General features: G+C 56.7%; 1 protein-coding gene across 1 annotated transcript in view; it reads right to left on the reverse strand.

Annotated features, from left to right (window-relative positions):
* Vav2 (vav guanine nucleotide exchange factor 2) overlaps positions 1-26,065 on the reverse strand; it is a 115,163-nt gene that overhangs the window by 2,661 nt on the left and 86,437 nt on the right. The window contains exons 5-11 of the mRNA XM_090329408.1: positions 11,047-11,149; positions 8,520-8,618; positions 7,390-7,458; positions 6,433-6,533; positions 2,982-3,081; positions 2,623-2,718; positions 1,945-2,092 (exon numbers count right to left, since the gene is read on the reverse strand). Coding sequence (XP_090185534.1) covers positions 1,945-2,092; positions 2,623-2,718; positions 2,982-3,081; positions 6,433-6,533; positions 7,390-7,458; positions 8,520-8,618; positions 11,047-11,149 — 716 coding nt within the window. The remainder of the gene's footprint in view (positions 1-1,944; positions 2,093-2,622; positions 2,719-2,981; positions 3,082-6,432; positions 6,534-7,389; positions 7,459-8,519; positions 8,619-11,046; positions 11,150-26,065) is intronic.

Consider the following 26,065-nt stretch of genomic DNA (forward strand, 5'->3'; position numbering starts at 1 on the left):
ACATACCCCAGAGAAAATGGTTTATGGTGAATCACATGTCTAGGGGCAGGGCCATCCGGCTCTCACCCCAGGGTCACACCCCAGGGTCACACCCCAGGGTCACACCCGGCAGGCAGGGCCCTCCTGCTCCCTCAGCCCAGGAAAGTCTGTGCTGTGCTGAGCCCCACAGAAAGGTGTGTGCTGACTTGCACACCCTGGAGGCAGGCCTGGGCTGTCTCCCTGAGCCCTGGCTGGGATCCTGTCTGCAGTGGGGAAATGTGGCCCTCTGCGGGAGGGGGGGGGGGGGAGGGTGCATGGGAGCCGGCAGAGGGCAGGAGCGCAGGCCTGTCACGGAAACCCTAAGACAGCCAAGTCCCACTCCCATCCTCGCCCAGCAGTGGCAGAGCGCTAGGCAAGCAGGTCCTCTTCACCAGGGAGGGAGGCAGGGAGGCGCGGTGGCTCACGCCTGTAATCCTAGCTACTCAGGAGGCTGAGATCTGAGGATGGTGGTTCAAAGCCAGCCCGGCCACTAAAGTCCCCATGAGACTCTTATCGCAACTACTCAAAAACCAAAAGTGAAGCTGTAGTTCAAAGTGGTAGGGTGCTAGCCTTGAGCAAAAGAGCTCAGGGTCAGTGCCAAGGCCCTGAGTTCAGGCCCCATGACCGACAAAAAATAAAGGAAGGAAGCCGGACACCGGTGGCTCAGGCCTGTAATCCTAGCTACTCAGGAGGCTGAGATCTGAGGATCACGGTTCAAAGCCAACCAGGGCAAGAAAAACTGGAAGCGTCGCTGTGGCTCAATGTGGTAGAATGCCAGCCTTGAGCTGAAGAGCTCAGGGACAGTGCCCAGGCGCAGACCTGGCCCCATGACCCACAATAAATGAATTAATTAATTAAAATAAAGGGAGGGAGGGAGGGAGGGAGGAAGGGAGGGAGGGAAGGAGGGAGGGAGGGAAGGAGGGAGGGAGAGAAGGAGGGAAGGAAGGAGGGAGGGAGGGAGGGAGGGAGGAAGGGAGGGAGGGAAGGAGGGAGGGAGGGAAGGAGGGAGAGAGGGAGGGAGGGAGGGAGGGAGGGAGGGAGGGAAGGAGGGAGGGAGGGAGGGAGGGTGATCCCCAGGCCCACAGGGCTACCGGAGAGCAGAGAACAGGTGTCAGAAGTAAGACTACCACATGGGGAAGGGATGGAAGGGTGGTTCAGCCCACTGCAGGGGTGAAGGACCCTACACCGGCACTGCACTGGGCTCTGTGCCTGGCTGGGACACAGGTGACCAGGGCCAACACGGGCCTGGCTGGGGACGGACGCTGTAAGAACACATCTGGAGCGGGTGGGGCTCAGGGGAAGCCAGTGCCCCGGATGGAGTCTAGGAGGGGACAGGGGCAATTCCCCCAGGGAATCAGGTGCAAAGCCCAGAGTGGACAGGGCATAGCCAGGCAAGGGGCCCAGCCTGAGGAAACCAGGCAAGCGGGAAGGGGCAGAACCACTCTATGAGCTATGGTGACCTCCAGGTCTGCCAGGAACCTGGACCTTCTTGGCAACACAGCTGCAAATGGGATGCTATCACTGTGGAAGATGTGGGGGGTCAGGGTGAGGAGGGGTCTCCCTCCGAGGGCAGTGGGGGGTCTGGGTGAGGAGGGGTCTCCCTCCGAGGGCAGTGGGGGGTCTGGGTGAGGAGGGGGTCTCCCTCAGAGGGCAGCAGGACACAGAAGGTTGTGAGATTGTGGGGGGCAGGCTTTTGCGGACTGAAAGAGAAGTGGCTAGCTGGAGTCACCAGGCCAGTGGCATAGGGACCAGACCAGGGCTGGCAGGGAGACCCTGGCTCTAGACTGGGCCAGTGCCTGGGAGCTATCAACAGGCCAGCAGGAGGGCAGGGTGACGCTGGAGACCTGGCAAAAGCCAGCGCCTCCCCTGAGCCGCTCCCCTGGGCCACATGACCTGCACGTGACCTCAGTTGCCAGCACAACCCACTAGGGAGCTTGTGCCAGGCATGGCACACAATGTGCTGCATCCATGCCGACGGGCTGCTTCCCCGCCTCAGTTCACCCACCTGCATGGCCTCCAGTGCTTCTTTGAGCTGTTGCCTCTCAGGCCGGTCAGTAGAATGACTCAGGAGTTCCTGCAAGAGCAAGCGGGGTTACCCTTTGGGGCCCCAGCCCTGCCAGAACCCCCATCTCACACAGCATGTGTATACAGAGAAAGAGCCTCAGCACAAAGCCACACGCAACTCGGCAGTTCAAGTGTGAGTCCCAGCTGATTCTAGCGGTCACAAAGGCCACTTCCAGAAACCGGGGAGAAACAGTAAGGAGGCTGAAAGCAAAGCTAACAAGGCCACGGCGAGGTACTAAAGAAACTCAAGACACCACCGCCATCTCCCCTCCCCGCCCACCTTTCCTGGAGGCCTCTTTCTTCTGTACCATATGGCCACCAGGGAGCTCACATACTCGGCTGCTCTCCGACTCCTGGTCTGAAGGTGCTTTCCTGTCTCCTTCGCTCTTCCTGCCTCGCGACTACTTTTAATCATAATTTTGGCCTATTCACCGTGGCGACCTTTCCGAGTCTGACACGGAGCGATCTGACTCAGCGCCGTCCGTGGCCTGCGCCCCAGGCCTGGGGCTGCCACGCGCTCAGGCCACGGGCAATGCCTACCTTGAGCAGCAGGTGGTACTTCAGCACCCGCTGCATGGGCACGACCAGCAGGTCTTGCAGCTTGAACTTGCCATCCTGGACCTTCAGCGTGCACTCCTGGGTAGAGAGTGCCGAGTGGATGGGGACGCCCCTCCCCAGGACAGCCTCACCCACCAGCCTTCTCCCGAAGGTGTGCATTCTCGCCTGGGGTTGGTGAGTTCAGGTTTCCATCCAACAAGACACAGAGGGGAAAAAGAACCCCACGGACACATCAGTAGCCCCCTCGCTGCCCCCCAACTCCCACAAGCCAGGAAGGAAGGCAGGTCGGTGCCTCCCAGGCTGTCTGGCGAGCTGTGTCCTCGCCGCCTGGATCCCATTACCTCCACTTTCTGCCGGAAGTCCTCCCGACTGGCCAGGAGCTGGTTCAGCGTGCTCTGCGCGTGCTCCATGCGGCTGCAGTACTCCCCGTAGATCAACAACCTGGGGGTGCACCACGTGTGAACACCCACACACGCACACGCCTAGGTGCCCGGCACGTGGACACATACACGTATGTGCACGAGCAGGTCACATGGGATGCCCAGATGCAGGGACCCACTTCCTTCTCAGGTGGGCAGAGCAAAGGGGCCCTGCCTCAGGGCGCCTCACTGGAGCCACATTCACCCCTCCCACGTGCCACCCAGGCTAGAAGGGTAGGCTGTCGGAGGGGTTACCTGCTCCCCACATCCCATGGAAGTCCCTCCGGCTGTCTACCTCAGGTCATGGCCCCTGGCTCTATTTGCATTCTCTAGCTTCTCTGCTATCCCCACAAAGAGCTGAGAGAAAGAGAGAGGGGTTAGTAGACCCCAAAAAGCCCCCACCTCTGCCTGCCCCCCCATAAGCCTGTCCTGACTCTCACCCAGGGGCCATGCCACATGGGGAGCCCCAAGGTGGCCCCTGTTGCTTCTGCAGAGCACCCAGGTCCCATGACCAGACATCTGTGCCGTGCCAGCTCTGTACCTGGCAAATAACAAGGCCTTGAACCCCCAGCCAGGGGAGGCAGTAGGGTCCAGGAGGTGGAGACTCCAGCCAGCCAAGGCTGCACATCCTTCCTCGTCTCCTTCTCGCCAATCCTGTTCCCAGTCTCCCCATCACTCAGATTCTCTTTGGCTACCAGGGTTAACAGCTCCACAAATCAGAACCCCGACATTCTCCATGCGTGGGGACAGCAGGCCTGTTCATCTTTGAGACCACAAGGCCCAGCTACCCAGGGGACTCAGATGGAGGGCAGTGCCAGGTGAGAGTTGGCAAGGAAGAGGCTGGTTGGACCCGTGGCAGGTGCCTGGCTGTGAGTGGGACAGATGACACTGGAAAGCCCGTTCTCCAGGTGGGACATGGAGCCCAGCAAATGGCCTAAGAGTTCCAGCTGCCAGTGCTGCCTGGCCCAGCCACAGAAGCGCTTCGTTGGGACCTGCACAGCCCCATCCTTGAACTTCCAGAGCTGCCTGTCAGCCATCGCACATCACTGTGTGTTCAGACGGCCAGAGGGAACCCTAGCCCGGCTCTGGCCGGCTCAAGGTGTCTCCACCCACTGCAGGGCCCAGGTGACCAGGCTATTGCCTGGAGCCCTGGAGACCAGTCCCTTTCCCAGTCGTGGCGTCTGGGCCTAGAGGAAGCAGTAAGCAGTGCAAAGCACATTTCCTATGAAGGACACATCAGCTCCCCACGAGCCTCCTAGCAATAGGGTCTCTGCAGAGGTCCTGGGATAAGGGTCAGATAGGGTCCCACTGGATTCAGGGGCTCTTGGGTCCAACACGTCCATCCACGAGGTACAGAAAAGGACTCATGGAGTGGAGGCAGGGGATTCTCCTGGGGCCTCTGGGACAGACCTAGGGTAACCTGGTTCCAAACAACGCACTCGTTTGGGATTCCGGCTTTCAGAGCTAAGACGCTCCTGTGGTTTGAAGCTAACCTATTCCTGAAGCCCCCCTCCTCCCTTTCACTCCCCTTCACCCCCCTCCAGCCGCTGGCACAATGCCTCCTGCCTGTGCCGGTGGAAGCCACCATTTCTCTGTTTCTTGTTTTTGCGTACATATACTGGTACTGGGGCTTGAACTCCAGGCCTGGGCTCTATTCTTTTGCTTTTTCACTCAAAGCTAGCACTCCATGAACCACAGCTCCATTTCTAGGTGACCAATCGGAGATAAGTCTCATGGACTTTTTTGCCCACGCTAGCTTCGAACAGCCATACACAGCTATCAGCCTGCTAAGTAGCTAGGGTGACAGGTGTGACCCCCCGCGCCCTGCCTTCCTCTTCCTTGAGAATCCAAACGAGGAATGAGTTCTGAGCTGACTGAGGAAGTTGGTTTTGGAAGCAGAAGTGGTGGGCCTTCGTTTTAACCACAAACCTGAATACTGTTGAGTACCATTACTCAGGGCTTGCAGCTAAGCCTGTGTCTGCATGCATGCACATGCTTGCGGGCCTGTAGCCCCCTGGGCCATTCTGGTCCACCCCGGACACCGTTTCACCACTGTCTGCTGCAACCCTGGAAACCACACAGGGTCCTCACACCCCCTTCAGGGCTGTAGCCTCTCCCTGACCGCTGCGTGGCCTAGATACCCCAATCTCCGCACCCTGCTTTGCCTGAGCGCCTGCCTCCCTTGTCCCCTGCTACAGAAAGTTACAGGTCTGCTACACTGGGCTGGGCTCCACAACCCCCAGGTACCACACTCTGACCTGGCAGAACAAGCGTGGGTTTTCCTTCTAGAACAGTCTCCCACATGCCTGCTTTTTTTCTCTTGCTCATTCAACCCCAACTTCTCATGACAGCCAGGGTCAGGGCAAGGCACCTCCGGCTGGACCAGGAGCCACACTGAGGGCTGCCCTGCCACACCCGCTAGAAGCTTCCACAAGCTCAGCTGCCCCTTGCCAAGCACCACCAGGAGAGGTGGGGGAAGGGTGGCTGGGCCCAGCTCCACGGATGGGGTTCGAGGCACAGGATGGAACACACAGCCCACTCCCAGTCCTGGTTCTTCGTTCCTAAGTGAGCTGCGACGCTCAGCAGCGTCCACTCAGGGCAGTCAGGGAAGTGTCTAGCGGACCAGACTGGTGCAGGCAGGTTTCTGGCAGATCGGGGCTCAGTGCCACCTCCTCGCTAGGCTGGTTGATCCCCAGACCCAGCCCACAGACCAAGAGGAGGCTGCACATTCTGCCCTGTGCCATCCAAGACCACTCGGGTTCTGTGCACACTGGCACTGACTGCCACAGAGCTGGGAATGGCTGGGCAGGCGCTGAGGCTCACTCATAGCTGGCGGGCCAAACCCATCTCCCCACACCTGAGGCTCAGGTGGTTTACATCAGGACATCCCAGCGTCTGTCCCATGTCCCCAGGTCTCATCCACTGAGACCTGGACTGTCCTCCCGCTGGGACAAGGTCACTGCACATGGGGCAGGGACCCTCATGGGCCGCTTCCTCGCTTAGCAGAATACAGCACAGGTGCCATCTTGTCCCAGTTTCACGAATGAGCAAGGAGGGACTCTGCACGTGACAAGGCAAGGCAGGAAGTAGCCTCAGCCTCAGAGCCTGAGGTCACAGCCGAGGGCAGTGTCTCATTCTGTCCCCAGGTCCCTGGAGCCCTGTACTCACACCACACCTGGGCGTCTGGGTTCTCTCAGCACAAGCAGCTAGCTGGCCCATCACACACCAGGCAGGCAGCTTTGTGTGGGTACAGACCCCCAGGTTTCGCCAAGAGGAGCCCATCTCCACCATCCTACCCCAGGATGTGTCCCCAAGAGCCCAACGCTCCTGAGCCCCACAGGCAGAGCGAGGCCCCGCAGGCCGTCGCACTCACCTCTCCTTGAACTCCAGGAAGACCTTGGCCAGCGTGCTGCCCCCCGCCATCATGGACACGTCGATGGCCCTCAGGAAGCTGTGGTGCACCTTGATGAGGTCCTGGTGGAAGAGGCCGTCAGCACGCGCCAGGCCCACCCGCGCCCCGTACTCAGTCACATGCTGAGGCTACCCGGGAGCGGCCCTGTGAACTCGGGGGTCACTCTGTCAGGAGGTTCTCCCACAATCTCCCACCCACAGCCTGCATCAGCCCGGGGGACACACAGAGCACATCCAGCATGGACTCCGCTCCCAGCAGCGGAAGAAAGCAAGGTGACCGGGTCCAGCCTGGACTATCTCAGCTATCTCAGCTGCTCACAGGATGGGGGAACCTGGCTCTGTGGCACGTGGTCTCCGTAGTGAGCTCCCCAATGCAGAGCGGAGGCGGGCCTACGGCCCCCACCCTGGCTTCCTTCTGTCCGTGCTCATGATCCCGGCCATGGCTCTTGGTGGGTCAAGCCACAGAGATGAGAAGTTGTGGGATCTTCGTTATCTCTTCTGACAGTGTAAGATCAGAATCACTCTGGTGCTCCCTCCCCAAGGACGCCCATGCCTGTGTGGCCTCTGAAGCCTACAGCCCAGCTGCCCTGCTGTGCCAACCATGGCCAGGTACACCTTCCCATGGGAATCAACTACCCAGCACCTGGGATCGGACACCCACAGAGGGGTGGGAGCTACATTCCTCTGCTGCTGACAGTCTGGCTCACAGTGCAAGGGGCTCTGGAGCGCTGGTCCAGGCCTGCAGGCATCTGGGCCATGCCTACTGGCTAGCTGACAACCTCGTCCTTCTGTCTTCCATAGCCACTGCCCCCAGAGAAGGCAGTTACTCTCCTGAGCCAATTGTGGGACTGTGGGGATGTGGCTGGTAACACCCCAGAAACGATCCGTGCCACATGAACGAGCTGGCAAAAACACTTACCTCCAGGTTGATAAAGACAGCCGCCATGTCCGCTGGGCTCAGAACTAGTCGCAGAGGGCCCATGTAGTTCTGAGAGGGAGAGATCCATGCTGCTGTGGCCTGCAGGTGCCTGTCCCTGCTGGGCCACAGCCCCCAGCACGGGGGTGTCCCAAACTCACTGGGGTGCACTTGGTTTGAGGTGTACTGGGCCCTGCCCACAGGCCATACATACAAACCCACACCCCAAGCACAGCTCCTCAGGGGCCAAAGAGGCTGGAAGCCTGTCATGTACCACTTAGGGGTCTCCTGTGGCCACCCCAGGTCCTACCCCCCAACCAGAGAACAACAAGGGTTCCAGCCTGGAAACTCTGTTGGTATCTGCATCCTATGAGACTGGCAATGAGAATACAGGTGTCAGGACATGCCTGCAGCTGACCCACTGAGCCAAAGAGGGCAGGAGGGGCGGAGGAAGACGGGGGCGACAGGTGACCAGGCTGCTGAGGGCTAGGGACTGGCAGTAGTTTTGAGGGTTTGTGGGGGGGGGGTCCAGTATAAGAGCTTGAACTCAGGTCCTGGGTGGTTTCCTTAAGCTTTTCTACTCTAGACGGGCACTCGATACTACCTGAGCCACAGCTCTGCTTCTGGAGTTTTCACTGGTTAACTGGAAGTAAGAGTCTCATAGACTTTCCTGCTTGGCTGACTTCTATCTACCATCCTCAGATCTCAGCCTCCTAAGTAGCTAGGATTACAGTTGGGAGCCACCAGTCCTGCAGGAGTCAGTGTTTTTGTGAGGACTAGCCACTTGCATTGTAGGGGGCTGCTTGTCCTATGACAGAGCCTGGGGACATGCCCTGGTGACATGTGCACATCGGGTGTTTAGCTGACCCAACCTGCACATCCAGAAATAGAAGCCACATCAAGTGAAGACTCAAACATGGAGAAGAGAGAGGGCAGATGGGGTAGAGGACTGCACAGCAGGAGGTAGTCATTGTAGACTCCCTGTAGCCTGATGGCAAAGCCGAGGAGCTGCTAAGCCCCTCTTCCTGTCACAGATGCCCAGGGGCCTCACCTTGTGATTTCACACCCCCCAAACAGCAGCCCAGGTCTCCTGTAGCGGCAGCCCAGTCCCCCACTCACCCCGCCACACTCACCTTCTCAATGTCCTCCAGGGTCCGGTAGTACTTGGCCTCTGTCTCCTGAATCTCCAGCAAACAGCAGCTTCGCTTGTCATCCTCTGTCATGCCCATTTTCTAGCGGGACGGGAGATGGGGTCAGGATCCCCACAGCCTGGGTTGTCCCCGGTATGAGGCCTCCTATCACCCCAGGCTGCAGGACTATGCTGGTGGGGTGCAGTCAAGGGGCTGCTGAGTGGTGGGGGGTGCATGGGGACTGGGGAGGGGGAGATGGGGCTAGCACCGAGTAGGACACAGAGGATTCTACAGTCACAAAATCGGTTCCCGATTTAGGACCCGGAGTGCAGACCCTGCGTTTATACCCAGTACCACCAAAAGAAAAAGCCAGCTGCGGTTGAAGGCGTGGCTCAGGTGGCAGAACACCAGCCAATGAGCGAAAATATCAGACACCAAGTTCAAATTCTGGTCTCTGGCTTAAAAAAAAGAAGCCATGGCTCATACCTAGGATCCTATCTTACAGGGCGCTGAGATCCGAGCATTGTGGTTACAAGTCAACTCAGGCAAGAAAGCCTATGAGATTTGTATCTACAAGTAACTGCCAAAACAACGACGACAACTAGAAGCAGAGCTGTGGCTCTAGGTGGTAAAGCGCTGGCCCTGAGCAGAAACAAAGCTCAGAGACAGTGCCTGGGCCCTGAGTTCAAGACTCATGACCAGCAAAAAGAAAAGGGGAAAAGTAAACAGTAACCAGAGCAGGGTGCAGGCTCAAAGCACCTGCTGCAGGGCCAGGCCCCCCAAATGCAGCTCACAGCATTGCCGCCCTCGAGCAGACACTGCAAGGGTCCCTCCGCACTCCGGGTGCCGCTGTGACACACGGAGATGGGCAGGGCTGGGGGAGGGGGTGCTGGAGGAGGGTGCTGTAATGGAGACTTCTAGAAGGTAAAAGGTCCACCACTGAAGCGAGGGGTGGGGCTGGGGCACAGGGCTCCCGGGAGCAGGGCTGAGGGTTCTGAGCGGTGGTAAAGACTCACCTGCATGTATCTAATCTGAACGCATGGAGGATTGAACAGAAATTAAACCAGTCAGCAACGTGCATCGTGCTCACAGACTCAGGGACACCCATAACCACCACACGAGCCAACAGCCTCCACAGACAAGGCTCAGCCCAAACAGGCCTGGAGGGCACAGGAGGAGGCGGCACTGGGCCAGAACTACCCTCACAGCTCCCTACACCGGCGTGCCCCCAACTGGCAGCCGCCATCCATTTACCGCCCCAACACACTGTCTCACCAGTACCAGTCAGGCCAGGGGAGCCAATCCTGAAGCCCCTGGCTGGGTGAACGGGATAGCTTACCAGTGCCAGCCCAGAGCTGGTCCCCAGGCCAGGGGCAAGCATTCCCACCCCCACCCCCATGCGGGCTCTGCAGCAACCCTGTGTCCTTCAGGACCAGGGACAGCAACTCAGAGCCCGACCTAGTGGCAGGGAGCTGCCCACCACTGGCGGCTCACATCTGTCATCCTAGCTACTCGGGAGGCTGAGATCTGAGGATCCTGGTTCAAATGCAGCCGGAACAGAAAAGTCCATGAGACTCTATCCCCCAGCAGCCACCAAAAAGCTGGAAGTTGGGCTGGGCTCAAGTGGTAGAGTGCCAGCCTGAAGTGAAAAGGTCAGGAGGGAGTCCCAAGGTCTTGAGTTCAAGCCCAAGAACGAGGAGTGGGGTCACTTCTGAGGGCCCTGCAGGGCGTCCTATCTGCACATCCACTTTGACCTGCAGGACCCCTGCTTGCCAAGACTTAGAAGTGACATGGCCCACATGAAAGAGCCTCTTTCCAACAACTGGCTAGTTTTCATAGACGGTTTGAGGCCAGCTCTGGTGGGGAACCCCACGGAACCTTCCAGCATTCATCAACACTAGGGAGCCCTCCTCTGCCTTCATGGCTCTCTCTATGAACCTCCGGGGTGGAGGATGGCTTCTTTGGGGGTCACTTCGCTCCCCACGGCCAGCTAGCTCTGACAGGAGCAAAAAGAAGCCCCCCACTTCTCCAAGGAAACAAACACATCAAAAGCCTCCACAACTAGCAAGGGGCATTGTGCCCACTCTCAGGGGTGTGGGAGCCCAAGAAGGCTGTGGCCTACCCCACCAAGCCTCCCATCTCCCTATCCCACCTGGCAGTACCCCACCAGGCCCCCACCTCCCCATCCCGCTGGGCACAACCCCCGCCTTCTGCAGAGCAGCTGCAGCAATAAACCCCAGTTGGAGCTCACTGGCGTCCGAAGATTATTAGCCCATGCCTGTGTGGAAATAAATATCTGCCAACATAAAAGACGCACAGCTGGCTAATTGAGCTAGAATTGGTCTCATCGCTCTGCACAAAGGGGTGAGATGAGTTGTGCTTGGCGAGGCTGAGCAGTCACCACCGCAGGCTCCCGGGCCCGCCGAGCACCCCAAGGAGACCATTCCACAGCAATGTGTGGGTGCGTGTGGGAACGAGGACCCCAGGCGGCCCAGGTGGAGCTGTCGGGGCGGGCGGGTGGTGAGCTCACCATGGGCTGCTGCACCTCCACCTTGATGATGTCCTCATAGATGTCGTCCCCGTCGTCCTCACAGGGGACGCAGTCGTAGACGTCCTCCCCCAGGTCATGCTCGCTGCAGGGGAGACAACAGTGAGACACCCGACCCAGGGGCTGTCCAGGCAGGGGACAAGGCCCTGGGGAGGAAGACGGGACCTGGGGAGGGGACCTGGGGGGGTGACACAGCCCCAGAGGAGAACAAAGCCCTGGGGAAGGGACACAAGGGGGGGAGGGACATAGCTCCAGGGAGAGGACACAGCCTCAGGGAGGGGGGGTAACACAGCCCCAGGGGTGTGACAGAGTCCTAGGGAGGGGACACAGCCCCAAGGGATGAGGGGGCACAGGCTGGGCCACCATGGGTACATATAAAGGTTTCAATGGCTGGCACAGCGCACACATCAGGATCTGTCTCCATCCCTTGGAGAACACATTGCATGTTCTCAGGGCAGGCGCCTCGCCCGCTCTCCACGCCTGGGCAGTGGGGGCGTCTGGCTCCAGCCCATAGTCCAGAGTCCCCAGGACCTCAGCCCAGCCCTCAGGGTCTCCCCACCTGCAAGGCCCTTGTGTCACTGCCCCCAGGGGCTCAGAGCAGGTACCCCACTTCCACTGGCTTTCAACCCCTCCGTGGGGGCCTCCAGAGAGCGGGCTGCACAGCGGCCAGCACCCCATGGCACAGATGCATGAGAGGACCACCTACAGCCATGGTCATTTCCGCATGGTAGGGACAAGAGGGAGCATTTCCAGATTTTTTGGGGGTGCAGTGTAGAGCAGGTGACAGCTGGTGCTGGACACCAAAGGCTTCTCCTGCCAGGCAGGCCAACTAGCTTTGAAACAGCAGGTGCCACCACCTATTAGACTGGACAGGGGCGATCCCTGGGGATCTCAAGAAAGGGGGAGACATCTTGTTTAAGGAAGGCCTCTGCTGCCAGCGGGGTCTCCCAAAGCCCCTTCCAGGATCTGCAGGGAGGAACATCTAGATTTTCCTCCAGCAAGAATCCAGGGAAAGTCTGACTCTTCCACCCAAGCCTGGCAGGCAGAGGGACGAGGCAAGGGTGGTGCTGGGCCAGGCCGCCGAGCACTGACCAGAGGACAGAGCGAGAGGGGTCCTGGTAACATCGTCCAGTTCCATGAGCAGCTGCCGGGCTGCTGCAGGGCCTGCTGGGTACCACCGCCTGCACAGAACCCAAGGACCATCCAGCCTCAGGGGTCCTTGGGCGCTGTGGCACGGAAACCCGTCTGCACCCGTCCTGGCCGTGGCCAGCCCTCCCCTCCAGGAACTGATGCTGGGGTGCCCCGCGGCCTCCAGTGACTCAGGGCACACAGGAGAGAGGTGCTGTGCTCTCACGGACCTCCTTACTGACCCGTCCCCGGGGCTACCCCAGGCGGAACTGTTTCTTACCCTTACACAATCACTTCTCCACCTCTCCAGAACATACCAAGGATGCGTCCCACAGCTCAGTCCACCAGGGGGTGACGCAGAGTCCTTTCTGACAGGTGCCCGCCACTCAAATTTCTATCATGCACTATAACAGAGGTCTCTCTGTGTTTCTCCCTCGCTCCCTCCCTCCCTCCCTCCCTCACGGCTCTCAAGCTGCAGTCCAGAGAATCCTGGCTATGCTTCTAGACCACAGAACTTGACAACCTCAGACAGCCCAGGCCACAGTAGAGACACACACCAGCTCTGATCAGCCAGGCCTGACAGGAAGAAGTGGCTTTGGCTATGAAATATCCCCTGGCCAGGAAAACAGATAAAAATAACTGAAAGAGGGGCCCGGGATGGAGACTCAAAAGCACAGACCCCCCCTGGATGAACAGGGGCCCACCTTGGCTATGGCTTTCACCCTGATGTATCAGACCCCAAAGGACCCAGCCCTGCTCAATCCTCAAGTTCCAGAGATTCAGTGGCGCGTTTTGCTGTCCTTGGTACTGCAGGGATGCCCTGCTCTGGACCCTCAGAGGCATGTGCAGAGGAACAGAAGCAGGGAGGTGGTGAGGACTCCATCACAGCAGGCAGTCAGGACCGTTTCCACACAAGGGAAGTCAAGTCAGCCACCCCACCCCCAGCCCCACTCTCCAGGCCAACGCCTTCTGCTGGGAACGCACCCACCTGAGGGTGCCCCACCGCCCAGCTACGAGACAGCAAGACCCAGAATTTTTTGCTGAGGTTTATAAAGACAAAATGCATGCTGACGGGCAGCCCCACCTGCGTCACTCAAGCCCCATCGCATAGCAAACGCGGCAGTCCCTTGCAAGCGCTGACCCCACTTCCCTGCCTGCCCTCCCCTGGTTCACCCACACAGCACTTGCATCTCGTGCAGAACGGGGGTGCCATGGCTACATCCTGGCTCTGGACACCAACTTCTGTATGTGCGCTTGCCCGGAAAGCATCCCTATCCTCTCATGGGCCAGTCCACTGCACGAGAAACACTGTGACCCATCCCCTCCATCTCCATTGCTGTGATGTGTTGTTGTCTCACTGTGTAGCCCAGTGCTTCTGGACAGACATTTGGGCTCCCTCCAAGAATGGTGAATGAAAGCCTCTACGTGATCATTCAAGCCGTGTGTGTGTGTGTGTGTGTGTGTGTGTGTGTGTGTGTGTGTCTGCATGGGATGGAGAAGGAAGCTGGGGTGGGGGGGGGGGAGGACACAAATGCTTTCATTTCTTTTGGAAATAACCTTCGGCAGGAAGTGACCTTCAGGGTCAAAGGAAAGGGGCGTGTTTAACTTCACAGACCACGGCCTAACGCTTTCCAAAGTGGCCACAGCATCGACACCCTCACCAGCAGTGGACCCAGTCGCTCCACATCCCCTCCACCTCCCGGGATGGCCTGTCTTCATCATCCCCAACGCCACAGCTCAACAAAGCTCAACGGGGGTTATATGTTGTGTAAGGCTACTGGCTAGGGACATTGAGGGGTTTTGATGTTTTGGGGAGGGTTTGGTGGTTGGTCTAGGCCTGGATGCTGTCCCTGAGCTCTTTAGCTCAAGGCTATCACCCTACCCCTTAAACCGCAGAGCCACTTCCAGTTTTCTGGTTGTTAATTGGCGATGAGTTCCACAGACGTAAGTGCCCAGGCTGGCTTTGAACCTTGATCCTCAGGTCTCAGCCTACTGAGTAGCTAGGATTACAGGTGTGAGCCACTGCACCTGGCAACCCTGAGTTTTTCCATGTGTTTATTGTCTATCTTCCTTTTGGAAACAGGTCTGTCCAAGACTTTGGTTCATCTCTAAAGAGGGTCCCTTTTTCTCGTTGAACTTTAAGACTTGTCGGGTCTTTCTACCCCGGTCCCTCTCGATCAGCAGGAGGGATAGGGAGAATATGCCCCGACCAGAACGAGCCAAGCAAGGAGAGGGCCCACTGACTGCCCGCACCCAGCCCTCCTTCCCCGAAGGACAATCAGACACGTCAGAGAGGTTCGCCAAGGCAGGAATTTCTAACTCCCAACCCCTGAGGAAGTCCCTCCAGCTCATATACCCCCACTCTAGGTCTCAGCAGAGAGTGATAAAACAATAACACATTTGTAGCCAATGTTAATCAAGTCTTGTGCCCTGCCTCGTCTTGCCTCGCCTCAGCAGAAAGTTATTAGACACGGGGTTACTCAGCCCCCAGCAAAGACCGTCTCTTTTCCTCACTGAACTTTAGGCATTCTCTAGGTACTGTGAGTCCGTGCTTTGTCACCTGTGTTTTGTGACCCCTCCACTGAGTCTCCAGCTGGGTTATGCATTTTCTTCCTGTATTTTGATGGCCACTCATTCTTTGTTTAGTGAAGACTGCTTCTCTTCTATATGCTCTGATTCCGTCCTGAGTCCTACATAAGAAATCCTGACTCTTAGGCAGAGCATGGTGGAAACAGGAAGATCGGGAGTTCAAGGCCAATCCACCCAGACAAAAGTAATGAGACCCTGTTAAAAAAAAAAAAAACAACAGGGGCCCGGGAGTTTGGCCTAGCGGTTAAAGTGCTTGCCTAGCATGCACAAGGACCCAGGTTCGATTCCTCGGTATCCCACATACACAACCAAGCCGGAAGTGGCAGAGACGAGACTGCAACAAGCGACAGAGAGCAAAAGCAAGCAAGCGGAGCCCAACCGAGTGGTGGCCGGAGCGAGCGGGGCCGGAGCGAGCGGGGCCGGAGCGAGCGGGGCCGGAGCGAGCAGGGCCGGAGCGTGCGGGAGCGAGCCGAGCCAGAGCCAGCGAGGCCGGAGCGAGCGGGGCCGGAGCGAGCGGGGCCGGAGCGAGCGGGGCCAGAAAGAGAGAGAGAAGGGGGCCAAAAAAAAAAAAAAAAAAAAAAAAAACAGGGGCTGGGAGTTTGGCCTAGTGGTAGAGTGCTTGCCTAGCATGCATGACGACCCAGGTTCGATTCCACGGTACCACATACATAGAAAACAGCCAGAAGTGGTGCTGAGGTAGAGCTCTAGCCGTGAGAAAGTCCAAGGACAGTGCTCAGGCCCTGAGCTCAAGCCCAGGACTGGCAAAACAAAACCAAAACATCAAAAAAACAAAAATGGGCTGGATGCCAGTGGCTCACACCTGTAAACCTAGCTGCTCAGGATCTGGGAACTGCAATTCAAAGCTACCCCTAGTAGGAAAGCCTTGTGTGAAAAATTCAAGGACAGTGCCCAAGCCCCTAAATTCAAGCCCCAGAAAGGCGTGCACATGCGCGCACGCACACACACGCGCGCGCGCACACGCGCACACACACACACACACACACACACACACACACACACACACACACACACACACACAAAGGCTAGGTGTGTGGCTCAGGTGGTAAGAGCCCTGGGTTCAATTCAACTGGAGGGGGAGGGAAGAAACAGGAAAAAGTCTATTGAAAACAAAAGATAACATGTTCCTGGATCTTGGGCAAGCAATCTTTTTTCTGCTGACATTTTCTTCCGTGTTCAGGCCCCGAATCTCTCCAAGCTAATTGTGTGTGTGATGTGTGTGGTAGGGGTTAACGTTTCTGCATAGGAATACTCAGGTGCTCCATGAAAGTATGAAGCCCTTGGCATAAAGCAAGTCCCTATGTACTGCAGCTCCATCAGAGAGCTCACTCTGTCCTTACGCAAAGACTATGGTGTTTATTTTAGTGTGCAGAAAGTCTAGAGACTGGCTGTGTAAAAGTTCCCTAGCTCTATTCTTTTTTGTGTGCATAGCTGTGGGACTTGAACTCTGGGTCTGGGCTTTGTCCCTGAGCTCTTCAGCTCAAGGCTACTGCCCTACCCCTTGAGCCACAGCACCATTTCCGGTTTTCTAATGGTTAACTTGGAGATAAGAGTCTGTCAGGGACTTCAGTGCTTGGGAGGGCTTTGAACTGAAATCCTCAGATCTATCTGAGCCTCCTGTGTAGCTAGGATTGCAGGTGTGAGCCACCGTGCCCGGCTTTTTTTTTTTTTTTTTTTTTTTTTTTGGCCAGTCCTGGGGCTTGAACTCAGGGCCTGTCCTTGGACACTTTTTGCTCAAGGCCAGCACTCTGTCACTTGAGCCACAGCGCCACTTCCAGCTTTTTCTTTGTGGTTCCAGGGAATTGAACCCAGGGCTTCGTGCATGCTGGGCAAGCATGCTACCACTAGGCCATGCTCCCAGCCCCTAGTTCTGTTCTTTCACAAGACTAAATTGTTCTATGTAATTTCACGTAAACTTAATTTCCCCCAGAGGCAAAGGTCTGCTGATGTCATCATAAAAACTGTATTGCATCTGTAGTTTACATTCAAGAAACAGAATCTAATCTCTTCTGCCTTCCAATCCATGGTACTGTACTTTCATTTATTGAGACTTCTAATTTCTCTTAGCAAAAATATACAGTTTGGAAGTGGCACTGTGGCTCAAGTAATAGAAAACTAGCCTTGAGCTGAAGAGCTCAGGGACAGCACCTAGGCCTAGAGTTCAAGCCCTATGACCGACCACTCCCCCCAAAATGTACAGTTCGAACACAGACATTTCTTAGCATTTAAGTATTGACCTCTTTATATCTCTTTATCTAGCCAGGTGCCAGGGGCTGACAGCTGTGGTCCCAGCTACGTCAAGAGGTGAAATCTGGGGGTTGGGTTTGAAGCCAGCCTGGAAAAACTAATCTGAGACTCTAATCTCTGTCTAACAGCACAAAGCCAGAAATGGTATGGTTCAGGTGGTGGATAGGAGGACAACCTTGAGGGGAAAAGGTAAGCAAAAGGTCTGTAAGTTCAAGCCCCAGAGTCTTTATTTTTGGGGGGGGGCAGTCCTGGGCTTGAGCTCAGGGTCTGAGCACTGTCCTTGGACTTTTTCAAGGCTAGAGCTCTACCTCTTGAGCCTCAGCACCACTTCTGGCTTTTTTCTATGTATGTGGTACGGAGGAATCGAACCCGGGTCTTTGTGCATGCTAGGCAAGAACTCCACCACTAGGCCAAACTCCTGGCCCCGTAAATAAATTTCTTTATCTGCCATCTTCATCTCTCTCCTCCCTCTGGGACTCCTGTGACACCTGTGCCATCCTTCTCGTGTTGTTTAGTATGGGATTTCCACCACACGCTCTCAAGTCCAATGACCTTTCACCTTCAAACCTCTGCATCTGACGACGCTTTGCGCCAGACCCCTCTGAAATCCTTTCCACTAGTCTGCTGCCTCTCTCCACCATCTGTCCACGGGTCTGCCATGGATTTTCTAGGCCTTTAACCACATTTGTAAATCTGCTGAACTCCACTAGGCAGGTGGTGCCAGGCAGCTGGTGAGGCCCGACTCCTGGGTTGACTCCACTGTGCCCTCGCCAGCACAGAGGGGGACATCTGGCCATCTGAGAGCCCAGACAGGGAGGGGTGCTGGCTTCTGCCCCTCTCCTGGAGCCAGGCCTCACCTTCTGCTGCCTGTGGGTGTTGGGGTCTCTGGTTCTTAGGCCACTGGATGCTGGGTCCTGTACCGGCCCTATCCCCCTGTGTTCTCACCTGTGATCTTCAGGGTGGAGTCTGGTAGTGGGAAACGGGGTCATAGGCAGCGCCTTGTAAGGGGTACCGATGCTGCAGCCCGTTCCTGTCCCTTGGCTTGCCACCGTGAGGAGATGGGCTGCCCCTGCCTCCCTGGCCCCGGCTGTGACATACCCAGCAACCTCAGGCCCCAAGACAAGGAGACCCAGCAGCCCTGGGCCACTCAACCCCCCCACTCCCGATGTGACAAAACCTCCCCTCTGTCTCTTAGGCACGTGTAACAGTGATGGAGCAGACCCAGACACACTGAGGCCTTGGCTATCTGCACAAGGCCACAGAGGCTAGCACCCCGCTCTCTCACTGTCCCACGTGGAGTCACAACTCCAGTGTCTCTGCGCTTTTAACTTCTGTCCAGCGTGCACACAAGCATGGACACGCATGACTGCTCCCCAGTGTCCTCAGCTAACCCCCCCCCCCCCCCCCGCGCACAGAGCCACCCTCCTGCCCGCCCTGATGCCAACCCGAATTTACACCAGGCACTCTCCCAACCACTGCCTAATTCAGGTCAATGAGCACTGGGACATGCAGACTCGTGCACTGTAACGTTCTCAGACATTCTCAAACCACAGAACCAAAATGTCCCTGTGTGCCTCGAGAAATGGGAAAATAAAAGCAATGGTCAAGAAATACTTTCTTTTTTCTTTTTCCAAGGAAAATAAAACTGAGACACAATTCAAGTACACTTATTAAAGCAGCACTAAGCAGCTTGTCATTGAAGCCTATATTGCCAGCAGTACAGGAGGCTGTGATCTGTGGGTCCCAGACCACCCTGGCAGGAGAGCACGACACCGTGATTTCCAATGAACCAGCCCCAGAGCTGCAAGCAGAGCTGTGGCTCATGTGGTAGAGTGCTTGCCTTGAGCAAAACAAGGAAAAGGACAGGGCCGGGGCCCTGAGCTTAAGTCCCAGAACACAGCCTCTCCCCCGACCTCCACACCCTTTGTTCCTTTGGGTTTTGACAGGGCTGGAGTGGAACATAAGTTCTCCCCTACTGAGCCCCAAATAGAAGATTTCTGAGGCACTTCTGGTTTTTACTGAACCCTAGGAGCCCGAGGACTTGGTGCTGAGGTGGTCAAGGCCCCGCTGCGGGCTTGGGAACATTTAGAGATCCTCTGACTTTGAGGAAAGCCAAGCCCAACCCTGGACACGAGGACACAGCAGGATCACACTGCGCAAGGTCTACCTGCCCTCTACCTGCCCCGAGCCCTCTCCCTCCTTCAGTCACCATCAGCTGCACGGGCAGATGCTCAACCCCAGCAATGATTTCTGTCCTCACAACTGTGTGGAATGGCCCAGGAGGGACCCCAAGAATGGGCCTGCAGCAGCCCCAAGCCTTGCCTCCCTGGATCCCCTGCCCAGTCTGGCAGAACCACGGAAAAGAGATCAGTTCTGCCCTCTGGTCCTGGCATGCTGGCGTGTATAGAAAACATAAAACATCTTCCTGACAGGCCCAGGGGACACTCTGTGCTGCGTGGCCCTGGCTGTCGGTGGCTGGCAAAGCCAGTGCCCAACTGCCAAGAATGTGTTACTAGGAAAAGACATCAGACATTGCTAGCCCAGCAGGCGGTGGTTCGCTTCAGGACAGGAAGGAGGGAGGGGCACAGAGGCAGAGGGAGGTCAGTGGGGGGTGACTGGCCGATGTCTGGGTTGGGCTGGGCTGGAGGAGTTCCAACCCCACGGCACACAGCTCCGGTTTCGGTTCCTCCTGTCATGTGGAGCCTGCTCTGTGACCCCAGTACGGCTCTTCCCCACTCCGCCTTATTTCCTCAACTACAAGATGGGCTTTGAGGCTCTGCCGGTGGCATCCAGGGCCTTCATGACACGGCAGAGCCCAGGCCTGGCATGGCAGGCTCTGAGACAGCATAGGGAACAGCCGCACAGCTCCTCCAGTACAAAACCATGCACGACCCCTGCTCATCGCCCCCTAGCACCTCCTCTTACCACTCCATGCCAGGCCCAGGTCACCAAGCAATCTGCCAGAGGCTGCCCTTCATTTCTCTTCTGAGGAACCAGGGGCAAATGCAGGAAAGTGGTGAAACTGGCAACACAGGTCACCCCAGTGTCCAGGAAAGATGCTCTTCCATCAGCCTGGCATGGATGAGGGCGCTGCTTGGAGAAGATCACCAGTGGGATGGGTTTTGTAGAATGAATAGGAGTCTGGCAGGCAATATAGGAGGTGTATAAGGATTAAAACAACTGCCATATGCTCGTTCATTCTAAGCACTACACCTTGGGTGGGGAGGGGCGTTTACTGGGGTTTGAGCTCAGGGCCTCGATCTTGGCAGGTGAGCTACCACTAGAGCCCCCTCGAGCCCTTTTCTTGCTTTACGTATGTTTCAGGTAGGAGTTCAGGCTTTTTGCCTGGGGTCAGCCTTGAACCAGAATCCAGGGTCCGTGTAGCTGGGAATCTAGGTGTGTCCCACCATGGCCAGTGTATTGGTTACGGTGGCCTCTCCCTCCCAACACACGTCCCAGGCTGGCCCCAAACTGACTCTCCCCAGGTATCTGGGATTCCAGAGTGAACTACCATGCCTGGTCCTCTGTCGCCATACTTCTGTGGATCAGGTCCATGCTGACCGCAAAGGGACCAGTGTCGGGAGAGGGCCTCGAAGCCCCCGCCCTCAGGCTGCCCCTCCCACCACCACCCCAAGGCTCTCTGCTCCCAGAAGCCTGAGCTTGTCTTTAAGGTGCCCCTTCCACTCTGCCTTCCTGTCCCCTGCAGATACCATGTTGCACGGCAGCGAGGATCCCAGAGGCCATTTGGTCCTGAAGCACCGCATTTAGCCAGCTATTACAGGTGGAAATTCATGGGAAGCCTGTCTGCCCGCTGCACAGGACGGAGCGTTCAGCAGAGCTGGGGTCAGGGGCTGCTCCGCATTTGCCATAAAGGGGAGGATGCTGAAGGCCCAGACAGGGGGACAGCTGACGCCTGCCATGGCCACATCATGCTGCTGAAGAAGCAGGCAGGCCAGGCGTGCAGGGACAGGGCTGAGAGCAGAGAGCAGGGCAGGGCCGAGAGCCATGGCAGCACACCAGTGAACAGGTGGGAAACAGGAAGTCCCGCCCCTCCCCAGCCCTGCAGCCGCCTCCCGCTGGGCCCAACCACTGGAGGGCTGACAGCCTGCCTCTCAGGACCCCACTCAGCTGGGGACTAGGCAGTAATGAGCCTGGCAGACAGGGCAGGTTTGGTAAATTCCTCCTTGGCTGTCTAGGCAACACTGTCTCCGGGAATCTGCGTGCCATCCTGGACTAGCAGAGTGTGGCATCACCTAATGGCACATGTGTGTATGTGTATGTGGCAGGGGGGGGGGTGCTTCAGGACAGATGGACACGGGCCAGATGCCAACCTTGTGCCAGGTACTGAGGCAGGCCCACCACAGCCCTGACCTTGGCAGACCTGAGTTCCAAGCACAGCTCTGCCCTTAGCAGCTGTGAGGCCCTGGACCAGTTTAAGGCTCTGTCTGGAAGCCCAGTCCAGTGAGAATGGTCTAGGCATCCTGGCGCCAGTGGCTCACAGCTATAATCTTAGCTACTCAAGAGACTGAGACCTGAGAATCAAGGTTCAAAGCCAGCCCAGGCAGAAATGTCTTACCACCCCCCCCCCCAAAAAAGCTAAAAGTGGAGCTGTGGCTTAAGGGGTAGAACACCAGCCTTGAGCAAAAAAAGCTAAAGGACAGCACTCAGGCCCTGAGTTCAGGCTTGTGCACATGGTCTCTGTCTCTGTCTCTCTCTGTCTCTCTGTCTCTCTATCTCTCTCTCTCTCTCTCACACACACACACACACACACACACACACACACACGCACACACATGCATACATACACGACTCAAGGCCTCCACGTGTTCAGAATGGTACAGACAGGGAACGTCTGCAGAGGCTCCCTGCAGGATGGCTTCATGCACCCCATCTGATCAGTTCCCATGGTCAGGCCCCTCACAAACGCTGATGACCAAGAAACCCTGGAACAGCGTTTGAAGGAAACGGAGGCTGCGAAGAACAGCCCAGATCAGGCCAGGCATGTTCTCGCTGTGTTTGCTGCAGAGCCACAGGGAGGCAGCTCTGCTACAGGTGTCGGTGTGAAAGCAAACCCCTCTGTACCCAGCTGCCACTTGCCTTGAGCGGCACAGGGCGCCAGGCAGCAAGCCCACAGCACAGAGGAACACCTTCCCCGAACTGCCCCCTCCCATACACTCACTGTCCTCCAGCCACTGCCCTCTCCACCACCTCGAACACCTGAGGAGTGCGGCCAGCCAGGAGACACCACCGCAGCCCGCCGGGAAGGGCTACACTCTCCACCTGATCTCACCCCGAGGACAGCACTGTCCTCTCAGAGCCCAGGGTGGGGGGAGGAGGAGCCATCAGAGACAGTCATATGTTTGTTTATATTTCTGTGGGCTCTGTGACCACCTCCCGGTGCTCCCCAACCCACCTGAGAGGCACAGATGGCAGCTCAGCACTCCCCCCGCACACACACATACACACACACCAAGTAACGCGGGGCTCCTGAGAACTCGGGAACAGCTTTTAAACACTGGCCTTGGAAAAGGTGGGGAGAAAGAGGCTCCCCTTGTGATGAAGGCTCCAGGCAGGGTCCCCCAGCTCCCTGCTGAGGAGGGAGGCTGCTCAGAGAGGCTGAAACCCAGGGGTCAGGACCACCCTCCCAGGTCGCTGCCAGCAGTCTGCACACCCCAAATGCACAGGAGGAACTCCAACCTTCCAGAAGCGCTTCTCCATTCATTTGCCTTCAAAATGACCCCAAACGACCACGCTACGTTGCTGTGCTAGAAGCTTGCAGGGTTGCTTTATGACACAATAAAGCACAGCCATACGTGAGTGGACAAATGACAGTCGGGCTGTGGCACCAAATTCAACGGGAAGAACAGTGACGTCATGGCCAGGCTGAGCAGGGATGCAGCGCAGACGGGAACCTCACAGTGCAACCTCACAGCAACGCCTGGGTGATGGCATCACTGTAGAGATGGAGAGACGAGGCCCTGAGAGGAGCTGAAAGGCCAGGAAGGGGAACAAAGCAGTATCCTAAGGGCCATGCACTCCACACCAGCCCCAGCCCAGGCAGATGCTCGCCTTGGCTTGACCTTGCATTGGACCTCCATCAACACAAGGGCCAGGCCCTATCCAGGATCCCTGGCTGCGACGCTCCAGCTGAGGCCTCGCTGTTAAAGGTGCTTCGAGGCTGCAGGGGCGGGCAGGTCACCACGGCTGCCCCACGCAGCCTGGCAGGTCTGGATCTCTGCTCCTCCAGAAGGCCCTTCTCCCTCCACGCTCACCTAGGAGGTCAGGCTTGCAGCATGGTGATACCCCAGGACCCCTGCACAGCACCCTGCCCTGCTTCTGAGACCCTCCCTCTCCTGGGAGGCCTTCTGATTCCTTTGTGGGCATCCCTCCCTGCCCTGCCCTGCTCCTACAGTGCCTCAGTCGCCCTGCCTCCTCATGCTGTGGCTAGGGAAGAGAGTCTAGGAGCCACCATTATGCAAATTCAAGGTAGTGATGGTTAGAGCAATTTATAAGCAGGCCTCCCTCCTTCTGGGCTTCTCTTGCTTAAGAAAGCATTTTAAGTGGCAATATTTTTGTGTTGGCATTCTTCGAGCAGCTGCTCTTATTATTTTGATTATACATTATTCTGTGATCTCGAGGGCCGGCTTAGAATACTTAGAAAAATAACCCAAGTCCAAAGCAGCTGTTCGCAAGGGAGGTGGGAGGGGGGCTCTGCTCCTGGAAGGGGGGCCTGGACCCCAGGTCCCTGCTGCGCAGCTTGCTGGCTCAGACCCAGGGTGTGTAGCTGGCCCTGTGCACGTAACTGTCCCCCAGGGCCCGTGGCTGCTCTGGGCATGTGGTAGTAATGACTGAAATCAGGCTGCGGGAAAATCATGCCTGAGTCAGGAGACTGAGTGTGACAAAAAGAATGTCCCTTTTCACTGACAAACTGATCTATGATGGTTGACATGAATCTGTTAGGCTCAATAAGATGTATTATTCTGCTGTTGTTTGTGTAGTCCTGAGGTTTGAACTTGGGAGGTCATGCTTGCTAGAATGGTACTCTACCACAGCTCTACTTCCACATATTTGGTGGTTAACTGGAGATAGAGTCTCATAGTCTACTGCCCAGACTGGCTTTGAACTGCAATCTTCAGATTTCAGACTCCCGAGCAGCTAGGATCCTAGGTGTGAGCTACCAGTGCCCACTGCTTTGGCTGTTTGTGACAGCTTTTGCCATTGCACTTTTGCCCTGGCCAGCCTCAGACCTCCATCCTCCTCTCCCTATGCCTTTCGCGTGGCTGCGATCGGCGCAGCCCCAAACCAGACATTCTTAGCCAGCAAAATGGCTCAAGTGCTTGGCATGTGTGAGGCCCTGAGTTCAAACCCCAGTACCCCTAAATAATAACAACAGTAAGAATAGCAATAATTATAATAATTACTATTACTATTGTTACTGCACTACTTCACCTTTTTCATTCTACTTTTTGGATAAGAGATTCCACCCCCAACAGAGTCCCAGTGTTGGGCCAGGGAAATAAGACAACCTGTGCTCAGTCCTTGTCATCCGCCCCACACTGTGTGCTCCCACCTGCCGGGTGGAGTGTAGGGTCTCAGGAAGCAGGCTGGCTCACCTCTGCTTTTACACTCCAGCCCCCTGGTTTCTGTGGGACAGACAATGCTCAGAAACTAGGTGACCAATGAATGAATGAATGAATGAATGAATGAAATGATGTTCTGAATGAATGAATGAATGAATGATCCCTTCCTGGTCTGAAACCACACTAGGCACCCTGGAGAGGAGACAGGCCACCTCTGAGACGCAGTGCCCCATGTGCAGAGTCTGAGGCTGCTGTGGCCAAGCAAGGTGACCACTGTAACTGATCCAGTCCACCCTCAAAGGGATGTCTGTGCCTCTCTCCCTGCCCTGCCAGGCCCTCCCCTCCCTGACGCAGTGGAGGTGAGAAATGGCGGATCTGTTTGTACAATGGCTAAATATCAATACCAAGCCCATAGAGACAGGATGCTAGGAAATCTTGCTTTTCACTGAAAGGAAAACATGAAAAATTTATTAAACTAGAGCCACTGGGACCAAAACCGCAAGTGAAAGATTCAAATTCATTCCCCTCCCTGTAATTTACGGTCTGCTTTTGCAGTCACTGCAATCCTAAGGATTAAGAAGGCTCACTCGTAATGTCACAGAATACCACTGGGCTGGCAAGGCCACATGTCCCCTGACTCCCTTTGCTGGGAGACCAATGCCATCTTGTCTGGGAACAAATAAAAGGCGGAGAAAGGAAAAGGGGCTCCTGGGCTCAAGGCCTGACTCCCTCAAAACTGAACATGTCCCACAGCCATCGGACACTGGCCTGCCTGGCCTGTGCCTGGACACTTCTGGGATGGGAATGTACCCAGCTTTATACTCAGGATATTTTGTGTCATAAAGTGTGGGGGTCTGTGCCTTCCAGAAGCATCCCTCGGGGTCGGCAGAGAAGGACAGCAACCTTCAGCCCCGTTTCTGGAAGGCACAGACCTCCGACCTCAGAGTGGAGGTTTAGGAGAGATGGCATCACAGGAGCCTATCCAAGGCACTGACTGGCATGGTGGAAAGCCTGGGGCATGACTTGAGGTCACTTTGTGGCTTTGCCCCTGAACTCCTGACAGAGGTCAGTGATGCCTCTTCCCCAGTCCTGTTTCCGTCTCTGTGAAATGATGGCAGCAGAGGGGAGCTGTGGGGGAGGGGCGAGAGCACCACACCCTGACGTTGTGGTCCTTCCTGGGGTGCTAAGGTGATGCCACACCTGTGAAGACCCCACCACTGGCCCTGGAACCTTCTGGTTTATGAGAGACATTTAATCACCTAATCCTGGTATTTTCTCTCCATGACCAGAGGGTCTGGGCACTATGGGTAGTGATGCCAGCCAGGGTGAGGCCCAGGAAGCCTTCCAGAGCAGCGGCCCTAAAGGCCAGGGCGAGGAAGAATGCCAGGAAGGAGGGAGGCCAAGGGGAACAGAATTCCAGTCGTGTGCTCAGGAGGCAT

Source organism: Megascapheus bottae, chromosome 3, assembly GCF_031878675.1.
Source record: "Megascapheus bottae isolate mThoBot1 chromosome 3, mThoBot2.hap1, whole genome shotgun sequence".
NCBI classification, from domain to species: domain Eukaryota; kingdom Metazoa; phylum Chordata; class Mammalia; order Rodentia; family Geomyidae; genus Megascapheus; species Megascapheus bottae.